At 40.1% G+C, this 16683-nt stretch overlaps 1 protein-coding gene across 1 annotated transcript in view; it reads left to right on the top strand.

The window, feature by feature from the left end:
• Window positions 1-66: 66 nt before the first annotated feature.
• LOC119896295 (receptor-type tyrosine-protein phosphatase F-like) overlaps window positions 67-16683 on the top strand; it is a 30186-nt gene continuing 13569 nt past the window's right edge. Inside the window, exons 1-7 of the mRNA XM_038709742.1 lie at window positions 67-258; window positions 1808-1925; window positions 2853-3434; window positions 5389-5498; window positions 7135-7391; window positions 10598-10679; window positions 13985-14197. Coding sequence (XP_038565670.1) covers window positions 67-258; window positions 1808-1925; window positions 2853-3434; window positions 5389-5498; window positions 7135-7391; window positions 10598-10679; window positions 13985-14197 — 1554 coding nt within the window. The remainder of the gene's footprint in view (window positions 259-1807; window positions 1926-2852; window positions 3435-5388; window positions 5499-7134; window positions 7392-10597; window positions 10680-13984; window positions 14198-16683) is intronic.

Below are 16683 nucleotides of genomic sequence, written 5' to 3'. Positions count from 1 at the left end.
TATAAAATTGCCAACCATAAAATAATAATTACAGCTTTGGTTGTTTCTGGAACCTCTGGCTGCTCCATGGTACAGCAAGCCCTGAGGTGTAGGCAGAGGCATCTGTCTGATGGGGGAAACAGAACCCTTCTGGGTGTTCTCTGCTGGAACTATCATCCCCCCCTACATGCTCACACCTCCATCGCCATCCTGCTGCCATTAGTCTCTCATCACAAGCGCTTCATCTCTGAAACTCCTCTCCACTCATCCTCAGGAGAGGTACTAGAAAGGAATCCTCGGCTTTTCAAGAGGAGTGGGCCTTTTCTGAGCCTTTTAATGGACTCCCAACAGCTGACAGACTGTACATGTTGCTGTATTAAGGCTTTTCGAACAGTGGAGGAGCATGTATGAACATATCCTTTCTGATGAGTGCTGGCAGAAATTCTCCTGAGGGAACAATCAAGTTTGATATGCGTCTGATGTATCTTGTTATTGCTGTTTTTGCCTTTGTGTGCTTTCTATGTTCAAGGAGTGTCAGTTATCATGCGTTACATGTTTTTGCAATATATGTGAATGAGTAGTGTGAGATTATTGTGATAGATACACCTGTGCAGTCTTTTCTACTAGATTTCTGACATTCAAGCAGTCTGTTGAGTATGCTGCTAATCTCACGTAATGCTTTTCACTACTACATAGGCCCTGTGCATTGTGGTTTTGTACTTAAATCAGCAGTGCTGAACATTTGCTGACAGTGAGAATAATTAAATAAAACTGTTGACATATAGGTTCTGCTATTCTGAGTTGCTGCTTTTGCTACGTTAACGCCATCCTTTCAGCTCTGGCATTAACACATCACAACTGTTGTGCCAGTGCGAGAACATAGCCGCATACACCAGACTTAAAAACTCTGGTATGCGAGTACAGAGCAATTTTCTGATGGCGATAGGCTTAATTAGCATTGTGTGAACTCATTCGGTAAGGGCTTGAATGTAACGGATGTTCACTAATATGTAAAAGTCCCACACTCTAGCTTTAAGCCATCAATGCAGAAGTTCCAATCCCTGTTGTGCTGAACCCTGCCTACCTTTGAAGGGAGTGATTACATCAGAGCCTAAAAGCCAAATATATATCAACTCTTTACATTTGCAAAATAATCCTTTTCAGATGAGTTGGCTGAAATAATATTGTACCTACCACGTGACATCTGGGAACCTGAAAAAGAAGTCTGACAAGCCAACAAACACAAGCAATCAGACTGCTTCACCTTTGATCTATTCTACTTGCCGTAGTTGTGCACACACAGTTTTGCTGTACAATGAGGGATTATTTGTATGTTGTAACATGTTGGATGCGCTCAACTTCAAAGTTGTAAATAACCAAAGTTTTGAGTAGGCACTGATTATATTATTCTATAAATAGTACCTTTTTAGCCAATAATTGGTCAGGATCATCTATAAAGAACACCTGTTTCATATTTATTTTCAGGGGCTGATATGTAACCATTGTAATATGCTCTTTTCCATTCACGGTCAATGTTCCAGAGAGCTTATACACCATCTAACAGTACAACAACCAGGAATCGTGAACTTCATCTAAATGTACTCCACTTCCATTCATGACTTGTTTAAAGTATCTGGTACAGGAAACTGGCTGACAGAATGGCAGTTCAACTGAGGCTGTTGTCTCAACCTGAATGTTGCCCTTTTCTCTCTGTCTTTTTCTTTCTCTTCCACTCTGTTTCCATTTCACTCTGGCTCTATCTTTTTTCTCTCTCTCTCTCTTTCCCTCCCTCCCCCGTCCTCTCTTCTTCTCTCTCTCTACCACACAGGAGGCCATTATAACTGGTCTGCTCCCAGAGACCACCTACTCTGTGACTGTTGCTGCTTATACCACCAAGGGCGATGGGGCTCGCAGCAAAGCCAAGGTGGTCACAACCTCAGGAGCAGGTGCGTGCTGCGTATAGATTTATGTGTTGCGTCAACCTGCTAGGCAACACATTTTTTTAAATAAATGGGGTTTTTTTTACCATTTTTCCTCATTGTGTAAAGTCTACCTTGACATTTTTGACAACAGTTAAATCACATGTTCAGTAGTCAGCTGCCTCTTCAAATAACAGGTGAATTCACAAGCAAAACACAACCTTGCTTAATACCTTTCAGGGGTTGTGTTGCTCCAGCCTTTCTTGTTCTGGTAATGTTAGCAAACTTTAAATAGAAATAGCATTATGAGCAACTTTACCAACAATTCCACTACCCTCTGATGCCCCTATTGCCAGTCCAACATTGTTTGTCAGTACATTGGTTAAGGTTTGGTTAGGTTTAGGCAAAAAACTACTTTCTAAGGGTTAGGAAAATACCATGCTTTGAGTTAAAAACCAACAGCTTTGTTAAGGTAAGGGAACATTTGTCATCATGGTTAGATGTTTATTGTTATGGTTAAAGGAAAACTATGTTTTTTTTAATTTTCAGTATTCCAGCCATTGGTTCTATTGATAATGATAGCATTGTACTCTACTAATTGTTGAGATCTCTGAATGTAGCAACATAGCTAAAAATAGATCTGGCCTCACCAGAAAAACTGTCATATATGTCATCTGAGCAAACAGTTTATTACGGCCTACAATTACATTTATTGTAAGTCAGCATCCTCTACTGCCAGTAGTAAATAAACCCCTAACCCTAACTCTTTGGGAAATGGTCATATGTGTTGTTTTGGGAGTCATTGGCAATAGACCTATTCAGTTGTTTAGGTATGAGGACATGTTGAAAAGGACATCAATGTGTTTGAGTTTAATTCTTTAGTGTTTCATGAATTTGGTCTGTTTACAAGTAATCAAGACATGGGAATGTTGTAAAATGTTTCCTGTCTTCCAGTGCCTGGTAAGCCCACTATGATGATCAGCACCACCATAGGGAATACTGCCCTGATTCAGTGGCAGCCCCCTAAAGAGATGGTGGGGGAGCATGTAGGATACCAGCTGCAGTACAAGAGAGCAGAGGAGGAAGCTTTCATTATCAAAGACTTCAGACAGACAGATGATCATTTCACAGTCACCGGTCTCCACAAGGGCGCCACCTACATCTTCAAACTGTGCGCCAAAAACCGAGCAGGCAACGGAGAAGAGTATGTGAAAGAGATAAGCACTCCAGAAGACATTCCCAGCAGCTACCCCCAGAATCTGAGTGTGGAAGGCCTGACCGCCACCTCCACCAAGCTGGCCTGGGACCCCCCTCCTCTGGCCGAGAGGAACGGGAAGATTGTCAAGTATGTGGTGGTGTTTCGAGATATCAATAACCAGCACAACAACACCAACAGTACCACAGAAACACACATGACCATCCAAGGTTTGCAACCTGACACTACCTACGACATCAGGGTCCAAGCTTTCACCAGCAAAGGGGGAGGACCCATCAGCCCCAGCATTCAGAGTAGAACCATGTCCACCTCCATGCCAGGTGAGCACCACAGGCTATTTATCCGTACTGCATTGCAATTTTGCAACATGTATGTGTATGTGACAATAAAGTATCTTCTTCTTCTAATTATCCTAAAATAAGGCACAAACACAAAATCTTCAGGCTCAGATGCACATCAGCGTGACCATCATATTTTTGTGATTCTGGTGTCCATAGGCATAGGAAAATGGGCTGAATATATTATTGGTAATGGGAATACAGAATTAGCCATAGGAGGAAGACAAGCTTCAGTAGTGAACAATGAGCTCCTCTAGTCCTACCTTTAAAAGCAGCAACAGGTGACATGCGGGAGAAAGACTGAGTTGTCCAAGAGAGAAAAAAGTCCATCTCCAAGTAACACCTGACGTTTCAAAGTAAAACTACACAACATCCCAAATATTAGATTACATGCCACAAATATGCTGTTAATGGTACAATGAACAGGCAGTTGATATATATGATTCTCTGCCATCAAGTTGGTTCTGAGCAGAAGAACACACAATTGGTGTTTGCAGTAGATTCATGAAAGGTATTCTGTGGTTTTGGAGAGTTCTGTGCGCATGCTCTTCTGTGGTGAGAGGTGGTCTGAGCAGGTTTAAATACAAACCAAAAGCTCCAAACGGAAAAATAGACTAGTGCCTGAGGAAAATTGCATAAAATCTGTGTTTGCTCTACCACTGGCTTTGTGCTGGTAGGAAAATAGAGCGCTTTCCAATGCAAACCTTACAAATCTTTAAAAACAAACAAAAACTTTCATCCAGCAGCAGGTTGCATTAGGGCTGGACGATATGGCCAAAAATGTTATCATGATAAAAAGTTTCATATCTTTTGATATCGATAATTATCCCGATAAGTATCAAATAGTTTTTCTTTCAAGTTTAAAGGCTGATTTTTGCTCCTGAGTAAAAGTTGAAGAAACCTGATGGTTAATTGTGTTTTAAACTTTTCTTTATGGTCAACACTTGATGCCAAACAGTGGATCAGGATCACAAATCTGAGATAGAACATTCAAAATATTTATGATAAAATCTTGTTAACAATATCTTTAAGTAAAATTAAGTATAACCTTTTTCAGTCCTTTTTCCTCAACTGAATAAATCTATCTAACAATCTTTATCAGAAAAATTAAGTCCTAATTCGTGTATGATTCAAGTGAATAAAATCAAACATTTATTGAATATTTATTGAACATTTGTTATATTGTTATTGAAAAAAATTATATTGGGATAATTATTGTTATTGTTTTATTGTCCAGCCCTAGGTTGCATCTTTATTGGTAGTTTTGTGATCTACAGCTTTAAATTCAATATTTCCACTGACTGTAACTAAACTCATGGCTGCACTCTTCCTATGTTAGATATGTGCTATGCCACTGCCTGGGAGACAGTCTCAGATGCTTCCTAAAGAAAAGTATAGGTAAAATGTGCTTTATCTGATTGATTGATGTTTTTTAGCTTACTGGCTAATCTTCCAAGATTCCACATAAGAGGTGGGGAAGTTATCCAGAAGTCATCCTTGAAGTCTTTTCAATTGTAAAATCAAAACATACTGTTTCAAAACACTTTATATTAAACTTACATTTCACCTAGTAAGTTTTCATGGTCATAGAGTGAAAAACACCCACTGCAACTACATTTGTAAGAACTGAAGAACCTTGGAATGGTATTGGCACTGTACAGTATATCTCAAATTTCATTTACATGTTATAACGAGCTAATTTAAATTCTGGTTCTTTTTTTTTGGTTTGTGTAACTAATTGGATGTTTTTAATCCAAGCTTGGGTAGAGTTTCACAGATTCGGGTCAGTGCAATAGCTTTTTACTTTCCTAGGCAAAAGATTCAGACACTAAAGGCAGAACAACAGGACAACAACAGTTCTTTATTTTCTGCACCAACTGTTCAACTTTGAATCATCTCAGTTATATCTGCAATTAACTACCTAATAATCATCTAGACCTTCCTTCAGTTTTCACCAAGAACTTTGGTGTGAAGGCTGTGATGAAAACTTCTGTCCTGCTGACCTGGGAAGTTCCAGAAACCTACAAATCTCAAGTACCTCTCAAGGTAAGATCAGACACTGAATTTATCAACTAAAAGAGGTGTCTTACTGATAATGTATGACCATGTAGTCACTATTTGTGAATATCAATAAATATGGTTAGGCACCAAAGAATAAAAACTAGGGAGTGATTTTCTCATTTCTCGAACTGCTTCCTAGACAATAATGTGGACAGCTATAGACTGACTTATGTGACCTGAAATAGCATTGAATTTAAATTCACAAAACATATCCATGGGCTGTAGTGATATGGTATGTATAAACTGAATTGTATTGTAAGTACTGTATATGCAAACAGGAAGTGTTATCATTAAAATATTTAAAAAATAAAAAAGTAATTTGTTAAGGGGTCTGTCTGTGTTATCATTCAGCCTTGGGCACTGTGTAGCTCCGATTATAAGCTAAAGTGCAAAAACAAAAGTTTATGACCATAGATCAGCAACTAAATAATTGTAAGCAAAATATTATGCTTTATTTATATAACACCTTGTAACAGAGTGGTTCAGTGTGCTTCCCAAAATCAAAAGTAGAGAACACAGGAGGCAGCAAGGTTCCAAAGTTTCCAAGGTTCCGAGATTGCTAAAAAGACTGCTAAAAATCTTAATCCTTGCGAAACAGTAGTTCATGGGCTTCGGAAATGCATGTCGGCCAATACATTCCACACGATTTACTCTCGACACGGGTTGGTTACCTGCTTGCATCCAAAGCCCATTAAAAGGTGATTAGACAGTCCTACCTGGACTACAAACTGACTACAAATGGAAACCAGAACACTTCAATACCATTTTTTTTTTACATATAACAGAAACACAAAGTAGTACTGACAGCCATAATGTCAGCTTGTGGTAAAATGGTGCAATGTTTTTGATGGGGATTTAGCATGTGAAAGTACAAATTTTACATTTGTGTGCACAGTGGCGAAGCACTATAAAAAAAAATTATGCAAATTCGGAAAGTATTCATTATTGGTCAATTGACAGACACACAGTCATGTTATGCGTCACTATTAGCAGTCAAAATAAACACGTTTTCCACCAGGGCAGTAATCAACACAAGTTTAGCTGCTGATCTGAGCTTCCATGCTGTTACCGTTTTATTGCCAATGATATTCAATAATCATCAGTAGTTTGTCTCCAGAAGGTAAGGGCACATTTCTGTCCACGTTGCAAAGCCATAACAGAGCGCTGTAGAATAACTACATTAAGTTACAATCCAACTATATATTTTTTTCTACCAGGGCAGTAAAATTTTAGCTGGCTGATCTGAGCTTAGATGCTGGAAGCTACGTTTGATTGCCTATTAGCGATCAGCTGATTGTCTCACGAACATAACTGACAAAGCTGTTTGTCCGTTGTCGGCTATTGTAGAAACATGACGACAAAATACGGCAACCTCCATAGAAGGGGGTGCCCGCGGTTATGTAGATAAAAATATCTCATTCTAATGTAATAAAAACATAATGGTTCATTATGCAAGGTCTTTATACACCACTGAAAATATTACACGCTGAACCTTTAACAGTTCTACACATTGTTTTCAACATTGTAACGAAAAATTTCAATGACTTTGTTTTCTTAGTATCAGTTCAATAAATCAAACTTTATCAGTGTTAGTAACACTGAAACTTCATCTTGGCTTCAGATCCTGTACAACCAGCAGAGTGTGGAGGTTCAAGGCAACCTGAAGAGGAAGTTGATCACACAGCTGCAGCCAGATACTGATTATTCCTTCGTGCTGATGAGCCGGGGGAACAGTGCCGGGGGCCTCCAGCAGCAGGTTTCCATCCGAACAGCTCCAGACCTTCTGAAGATGAAACCAGCTCGATTACAACACGATGTGGAGGAGGGTGGTAAAGTGACCATCAGTCTGCCCAGGGTCCCTGCTGGAGCCTCCATCAGGTCTGTGTTGTTTGTTTGTTTGTTTGTTTATTTGAAGGAAAACCAAGCTGAAGAAATAGGGATGATTAATGATTTCACTAGATGGCTCTGAAATGTATTTTCTCCTCTGCACATATCAGTTTAATTTTAAATGTATCATGTGTAATGTTAAGAATGTGAAGATATTTATATGTACTGTTAGCTTTCCATTACCAATGTCTTAAAAAATGAGAGCTTCCCCGACTTTCTCAGTTGCCTGTAACAGCATGTGGACTGAAATCTATGTGAAGGACAGGATGTTTTGGAAAATCCACAGTATGTGACGTTTACAGTTCCTCTACAGCGCCACCAGGTTCCAACACTAGCGAACGTTTAGCTATCCAGTTAGAAATCCAGTCCAACAAAGTCCAAAGTCAATGCTAACATTTAATGCAAAGCATGTGAAATATATAGTGATATTGTTGCTAATGTTACCTAACGTTAGCTTGTTTTGTCAGCTGGTGTTGCGAGGCAGCCGGCCCCAGATCCATGCAGCATGAATGGGTTGCATCTAGCTTAGCTTGCTTGCTAGCTAACGTTATCACTAGCAAAAGACCATCTGATTGCATAATCAAAGTGGGTTGACGACCCATCTCTCTCACTCACTCGCTGTCTTAGGTCCAAGCTGAGTTAGTTTAGCTCTTATGCTGGCTCTCTTGCTTCTCTACCTGGGGCAATCCCACCTCTTGTGGTTTCCTTTTTAACTCATCGTACAGCACTTCATTCAACCACAACAGCTGTTGATCTCGAAGGCTGTGTTCAGTCCCCGTCCTGCCGCCTTCACTGAGAGGCTGCTGCTATTGGCTGCTCACCCGTTCCGGACTCAGTCAGCCAAGCTAACTAGTTAACAGCAGTTAGCATTTACGACATCATGATGATGATGATAATAATTTTTATTTATTTACTTTCAAATCCAAGTAGATTCACAAGAGCAAAGACAATAAAACACATTTAAAAAAACAAGATACACGGTAAAAGCAGGAAGAAACTTACAAAATTAAAATACAGTTACAAGAAAAAACGATAAATAATTAACTAAAATCAGGAAAGGCTCTCCTATTACAGTATATTTTAAGAAGCGATTTAAAAGTTTTCACTGACTCAGCCACCCTGATTTCCTTGGGCAGGAGTCTTGGGGCCCTGACTGCAAACTGTCCCCTTTAGTTTTCAGTCGAGACTCAGGAACAGACAATAGACCTTTGCCCGAGGATCTCAAGGTGCGTGCTGGTGCGTATGGGACTAACAGGTCAGAGATAGGGAGAGAAGCCATGAAGAAATTTAAAAGTACTCAACAAAAGTTAAGTCTATTCCAAAACATACTTGGAGCCAGTGTAACAAAGCTAAAACAGGGGTGATGTGATTATATTTCTTTTTTCTGGTCAAAAGCCTAGCAGCTGTATTCTGGACAGTCTGAAGCTGATCAATAGATTTTTGGGTCAAGCAAGTAAAAAGGCTGTTGCAGTAATCCAGGCATTTTACATGCCTTCATCTCCATGAGATGAAGGCATGTAAAATAATCCCAGTGTCCTTTAAAAAGTTAACATTGATGGTATTTTTGATATATTTGTAAAATGGTAAAAACTTAAATGCATGAGCTTTGTGGTGTGATGCTGAAGATATGCTGCCCACTATTTTTTTGGAGTATGAATTCAGCAGGTGGAGAGCAGTTTCATTTCTTCCATATTGTACCTCTGACCTAACGCTGGTGTATGTAGTAGCATATAATAGCTATAATGATTTGAATACTTAACTATGAAATCTAACCACTAATGAATTCTTAATGTTGTACTCATCTCAAAATCGTCTATCTGCATTTGTGTGGTTTGATAACCCCTCTTTGAAGGGGGTAGGTCATTTCAAGTGGCATGATTTTAAAAACCATGATTCAGTATTTTTTGGGCATCAGAAAATGGTTTGAGCTCCAGGACTGAGAAAGTAACATTGTTAACACTGTGCTGCTTTACAGAGAAATACAAAACTGTAATAATTAGCCTTAAAAATATACATTTTACAAATGCATGCACGCAGCAAGCTGCCTGTTAACGACAAGCGTTAATGATTCTGAATGTGTCGGAACAACCACCAAGGAGACTGAACATTTTATTTATTTATTTCAATACAGTGTAACCAGTCTCGTTCCAAACACGGCAAACACTTTAAACTTAACAAACTCCTCTCCCACTTGCAGCCTCTTTTGTCCATGCCTGATCCTGCTGTCATACCCAAGTCTGAGTAGAGTCAACTAAAAGGGGCGCTAACTTAACTAACTAGTTAATGGCAGCTAGCGTTAGCAGCAGAGCACGCCGGTAACTGACTTCTGTGTTACAAGAAAAAAGGTCAGTGTTGCAACAATCCTGATACTTTAGTCCCAGTGACCCACTCCCATTAATGTTGTTTTGGCCACTTAGGGGCAGCAAAACAATTTCTAAACAATACACTGACATAGTACCTTAAAAAGTTTACATTAGAAACATTATAAAGTAGTTGTCAGTTTACACATTCAGCAGACACTGAGTCAGAGTTTTGGTCAGAGTAGTTTTAAAAGCTAACCAAACATGCAAACAATGCCATGATTACAACCTATCACTACCGCTCCTGAGCTCTCTTGATACCAGAAAGCAATTTATTGAAGAGGTGAGCTTCAAAACCACCGTTGATCAGCAAAGAGAATCCCAATGCAAAGGCTTCAAATCTGTAGGTTATGTTTTATTACCTAGCTTGGTCAAATGGTCAGGCACAATAAATTACTTGGACATAATTGTGTTGTTAGAAGTGTTTGTTTTTCAATCACCCACAAGTAAGCTTTAATAAGAGAAGTGGGGTTGATGGAAGAAAAAAAACTAATACCATCTCTATGTATGAATGCCTTGCCCAGACCGTTTCATCATTCCCAATGTCAAACGTATTCCATCTGTGTTTATGAGAAGGGAAGAGGAGATGTGAATGTAAAAACTGCAGAGTAAACAGAAAAGTCCTTCAATATACTTTGTCAAACATTTGCAATAGAATTGACCAAAGCAAATTCCTTGTATGTGTAAAACACTACATGGCAATAAAGCTCCTTCTGATTCTGATTCTAGATGACTGAAATCAAACAGCATGTAATTCACATTAAAGCTATTTGTGTTTCTGTGTATGTCTACAAAGCATCTATGTGTAATGCAGTTGTGTTTCTGTGTTTAATACAGGTGGTTCTACATAGTGGTTGTCCCTGTCACTCCGGCTTCTCTGAGAAGATGGGAGAATCCTGAAGACATGGATGTGTATGAGGTGAGTGGACACTTACTTGTATTCGCAAAAGGGACAAAATCTGTTCTCACAGTCAGTTTTTAGGAACTCACCATTTGGGGAGGTTATTCTCTAAATGCTGCTCGCAAAAAAGTAAACCATTCCATTTTTAGGTTAAGATTGGGTTTTGGGTGAAGGGGGGTTGGGGTTAGGCATGTAGTGGTTGTGCCATAAGGTTCCTTCTAACCAAACACAGGTTTAAATTTAGTGTTGATCATCAAAACACACTGGAACCTCATGCAAGAATAGAATATTTAGAATATTCTTGCATGGTTCCCCTTGTGTGTAGCCTTGAGGCCTTATGGGAGTGTCGAATGCATTTCCTTTCTTAAAAGACATCTGTGGAGATTCTTCAGGCATCCATCACATTTCGCTCAGGATGGCTGCTGGACTTGATTGAAGATACTTGGCTTATCACGTGAGGCCAAATGTGAGTGCTTGTTCAAACTTCTGGGAAGGGATGAAACCTCCTTCCCCATTGAGAGATTGTATTTCCACTTTTGTGTAGAACCATCTCTCCTTCCTGTTCAAAATATGAACATTGTTGTCCTTGAAAGTTTGTCCCATGTCCTTCAAATGCAGGTAAACTGCTGAGTCTTGACCTGAGGTGTTGGCCCCTGTGTTGAGCCATGAGTTTATGTAGAGGTTGTTTACTTTCCCTGATATACAGGTCTGTGGATTCCTCACTGCATTAGACAGCATAGACTAGATTGCTTTTCTTGTGTTTAAGCTCTGTCTTTTGGGTCGACCCATCTTTGTCTGAGTGTCTTGCTTATTTGTAAATTACAGAACACACTGCTACTTGTTTTAGCATTCTTTGGCTGCTTAGTGCACTGCGTGATCTTATTCCATGTTATTTGCTAAAGCTTTGTTTAAACTGACTTGCTCCTTTCTGTATCCTCACAGCCAACGAGACTAAAAGTTTAAAGCCCCTCTAGCAGCCCTGAGGTTGCAATATTCATTAAACACAACAATGTGAGGAGGCTGGATGGGACAAACAACATACTTATTCTTACAGCCTTCCTGTTAGGGGGTCTGAAAATATAATGTTTGAAGTCTGCCTCAGAAAGGGTTTGTCCACCTATAAATGGCAATAATTAAACACTATTTTACATTAGTAGGGTGGAAAGTTAAGGGTTGAATCTAAGCACTGACTGTCACAACCAGCAACACAATACACAAATAACCATAGACAACTCCTTAAATAAAACAGGATTGCTACAGGATTGTTTAGTTGTCAGCAAACAGCAGGCCGAACAGAAAAGCAGATCACGCGACTTACCAAAGCAGTCACGTAACTGCACCCAGAAGGGCCCTTCCATGGAGTAATCCGTTTCCCATAGTAGCGGCAGCCAGCCGCACTGTAACGGAGAGTCGTGCGCCACAACAGCCACAAATGAAAATCGCTGCCCAATCACCAAGGTGCCAAGAACGCTGGGGCAGTACCATACAGTGGCAGTGAGGAAAAAATAACTCTGGCCTCTCTAGCTTTGTAGCTACTTTAGCAATGGGCAGCATTAGCTGCTGTAAGCAATGTTAAGAATATTTAGAATGAATGATGAACTAGAGAGAAATGAGAGGAACGTTAGTTAGAAATACCACCTTGTTTCATAAATAAATCCACAATCACTTCTGGCAAAAGCGTAGCCTCCACCACTCAACTACCGAAGCATTTAACGCACTGCTGTGACCTTGAGGATGCCGGGAGAGGGCAATGAAAATGGGAGGGTTAGCAAGTCAGATCACAGAGAGGAGAAGTACTAGGACTATTTTATTATTATTTAAGTCATGTAATTAACGTGACAAATGACAATCTCACTGGTAACACAGTAACACAGCCACTTTCCTTCATGTTTCTGTGTGCTCAGGTAGACTCCAATCAGCTGATTTTTTTTCTGTGATTTTTGTAGCGTGGCAGTATTTTGCACAGGGGAGCTGCAGAGCGTCCTCTGGTGGGAAAACTATGCAACAACCATGACATGAGTGAAGAATCTGTTTCTTTTTTAATAGTAGGGCTGTAACGGTTCTGAAACCGAGACCGAAATCGCGAGCAGGTTAAAGCCGTGAACGGTATGCTACCATTTAGGTATTAGTGCAGTTTAAATGAATGAAACTAAACTTTGTGCGACCAGCAAAAAACTTATCATTGCAAACAATTCTACATCTAATTTATTGAAGCATCTGCTAAAGCAGCACAGCAACATGAAAGTTATAGAAAGAAACTCCGGCTGCAACTTCCAGTGATATAACATTGTATGTTATGTAAAAATACTGAATACTGCTCTTATAAATGCATGTGCAGACAAACAGTAGTTCGGGATTTACTTGCTTTATTTTTTTTATGTTATATTTTTTGTAAAACCATACTCCTTGCTGCTATTATGAATATGATATTAGTTAAAAAGGGGGAGACTGCTTTGTTTGTGTGTGTGTGCGTGTGTAACGAGTAACGTAACTAGTTACTTTTATCACCCAGGAATAAGTAAGTTCTATTACATTTTTAAGGAATAATAAGTAACTAGGAACTTATTACAATTTCTGAGTAACTTGTCCAACACTGGAGCTGACTACTGAGAGATGTTGTCACAATCGTGGTGTGGAGGCAGGTTGGAGGACCCAAATGCAGGACGCAAGGCAGAGGAGGTGCGGTGAACCGAGGTGATTTATTAGAACAAACAGAAGGCGAGCACACTTACTGACTGAGTGGCTGATAGAGTCCAAAACAAAGGTAGTTCCTAACAGAAATCCAAAATCCAGAGGTACAGGGTGACAAGACAAGCAAGGCTGGTTACAGGAAGGCAGCGAGTATACACGCGACAGACTGAGGGGTAACATGAACAATGACCAGACAAAGACAAGACAGAAACACCAGGTATATACACACAGGGACTAACGAGCAGGGCGGGAGCAACACAGGTGAAAGACATGAGGCTAACGAGACACAGGTAGGGAGAGAGAGAGAGAGCAGGGGAAAACAGAGACAGACATGCAGAGGGATCACTGGGGTAACAGACATGACAAGGGTTACCGAACACTAGACGAAAGACAAGACAGACCCCCAAAACCCAACAGACCAAAATAACACTAACTAAACACAAAAGTGCAACACAAAGGATGGCCAACCGGCAGAGCGTGACAGATGTTTAATTAAGAAGCCTCAAGGCACGGGAAAACCCTCTGTTACGGTGATCAATGACATTATATCATTTTGTGTTATGTTACATTGTTGCACCACCTCATGACATGGCCATTTCAAAGTCTCCTGTTGTGTCGTCACTCTCTGGCAGCTCCTGGAGGCTGGTGCTGACAGCAGTCTGCAGAGAAAGAAGAGACAGAGCCAGGATTTCATGCAGCCCTACATCGCTGCCAAGATGGATGCTCTGCCTGAGATCTTTACTCTGGGTGATGAGAAGAAATACAACGGATACTACAACAAACCCCTCCCTGGCCAGCAGCAGTATCGCTGCTTTGTTCTAGCTGACCTGGTGGACCACGAGTCTGTGAGTGACCTTTATGTAATTATATGGACATGTGCATGTACAGCACCTTTCATACATTTTAAAGCATCTTTTTATTTTTAAAGCAACCCTTCTCCATTCATGATATATGTGAAGTATTTAACAATATCTTGTGAAGAGGATGGTGAATTTTTGGTCAATCACAAGACTCTTTGGCCAGTTGCTATACAATCATCAGTCAGAGTCAGTGTTGTAGCAGGTAGGTGGATGTAGCAAAAAGGTTACGAGTTTGGGGGAAAAAAACAAACTCCAATGTTAAGTTTGAATTTGTTCAGTTAGTGAATTTTGAGTGTTTCAGTCAGTTCTGGTATATAATCTGTCAACAAAGGCATACATTGTTTGGCTCAGACAAACCTCCAGAGAGGCATGCTCTACTACACTAGATGTTCTCAAGAACATTAGGCAGCAAACAAGCATAAGAGCATGAAGGAGCCCTTTACAGGGGTCATGTGAACCAAATATTCTCCGTCACTGACTGAAGGTTGACATTCATTTTTACAGATTAGAGACAAAGGGTCTACAGTACATACATAAACACTATGAACCACATGTAGACCAACTGTAGTAGACCCCTTCTCCAGCTGGTGGTGAGTGTACATATTAATTAGCTGTTGTCTAGTAGTCTTATCTTTGAACTTAGCCATTGCATTGGTATGGTATATGTCTACATAGCTAGATAAATTCACAAATATTAGCAAAATGTCACAACATCTGAGCATCCAAACCTTCTTTAGAAAGCCCAGTAATTGTGTGGTTGATAAACAAGGTGAACGAAGAGAGATTGATGCAGTGGAGGTTGAAGGACAAGCCAGCAGCAGCTAATGTTAAAGGGGGAGCAAGTGGGAGCAAGGAGGTAAAAATCATTCATTTGCGTCTCTGCTCATCTTTTCTCTCCACGCCCTTAGAAATGCAAGTTCTGTATATTAAATGTTATTGTGATCAAGAAAATTAAATCTCAATAAATGGGCTATATCTGTCATTATCATTATAAAGACAGGTAATAATTATTATTGTAGTATGATGGAATTTTGGTTAGCTAATGTGTTTCTTGTGTGGAGCTCAAAAGACCTCAAGTCTTTGCAACTTTGGCTTGAGTCAGTTGTCTCCACTACTCGCTCTCAGTGTGCTTGGTTGTGATGGCAATGTGTGCATAGCATCTGCCAGATCATGACTAAGTTGTAAAGTTCGTTCTGGTCTTAACGGTGGTATTAGCTTGCAGGTGATGCAGCAGAGTGGAGCAATTCCTTAAATTGGAAGCAGCATCTTAGGAGCATGGGCAGTTCTTTCATTGTTGCTGCTTTCTCAGACATTGTGTTTGCAAAACTTTTAAAGATATTGAGTGAGCATATGCACAAGGAAAGGGCCTGCACAGCATGTGCACGAGCAGTGATTGACACTGCGTTACAGACTTAGTAACGTAATTAGTTGTTTTGAATTGGGTGCAGTGGATTGTTGCAAATGGCATTAGGAACAGTAGGAGGAGCCAGAGGAACCTGATTTGTTTTACAGATTATCTGTTGCATGTACTACTGTCAGGATATAGTTACAGTTTCAGCAAATATGACAAAAAGTTATTTTTATAACCTTTTAAAGGGGCCATTTGCAGTTTTCAATGGCCTTTAGCAGTGAGGTTTCAGATTGCAACCACTACCTTTCCAGGTGTGTGCTTGTGTGCATGCTCCAACTAATAAGTGAGCCCAAACAGAACCGAACATAACGTGAGACAGCTTCACACAACATGCTGGTAAATCCATTGTTACAGTAATATTTTTATCAGCTTGACATTGAGCTAATCCATGCTCGTTGCATGATAACGTTACATTTAGCTGACATGATACATCAGCGTCAGCTAGCCTACCACCTTTTCACTAACTTTTTGTGTATCTTTCACCGGAGAGGCTCAGCAATGTGAGCACAGCTAAATGTATCGGATGATTACGAAAACTGTGAGCCAGACTGCATATAATAAATGAGGACAGGAAGGAAATATGGGTCTCGTTAGCTGGTGAAGTAATGTAGCAAGGATAAGGTTAGCAACTGGTATTAGCCAGCAAGCAAATGTTATCTATATTGTGTTATCTATATCACAAATCTATATTGTGCAGTGGAACAGACACATGTCTTTGGTGTGAAAGACCCGGGTTCAATTCCCACTGGACCTCTGACATAGCAAATGTATGTCGCTTTGGATAAAAGCATTGTATGTTGCGGACTCGATTTCGTTAGCTGCAGTGTTGTCGTAGTGTGTACAGTTCAGAATCAGTACGCAAGAGCACACATGAAGTGCGTAAGTCTGTGTGTGTGCGTGAGAGAGAGAGAAAAAAGAGAGAGTGCAGGACTAAGAAGGAGGAGTTAGATATAAGAGGACTATTTATTGCGGGGTTGAAGGGATGGGATACTGAGCCGGGGAAGAGCGAGGTAGACTGGAAGACTAGATTCTGCAAAACCGGGTTGGTGGCTGTTGTACA

Source organism: Micropterus salmoides, unplaced genomic scaffold, assembly GCF_014851395.1.
Source record: "Micropterus salmoides isolate LMB-PRFRI ecotype aquatic unplaced genomic scaffold, ASM1485139v1 Ms_hic_scaffold_90, whole genome shotgun sequence".
Taxonomy (NCBI): domain Eukaryota; kingdom Metazoa; phylum Chordata; class Actinopteri; order Centrarchiformes; family Centrarchidae; genus Micropterus; species Micropterus salmoides.
This window is presented reverse-complemented; position numbering and strand designations above follow the sequence as displayed.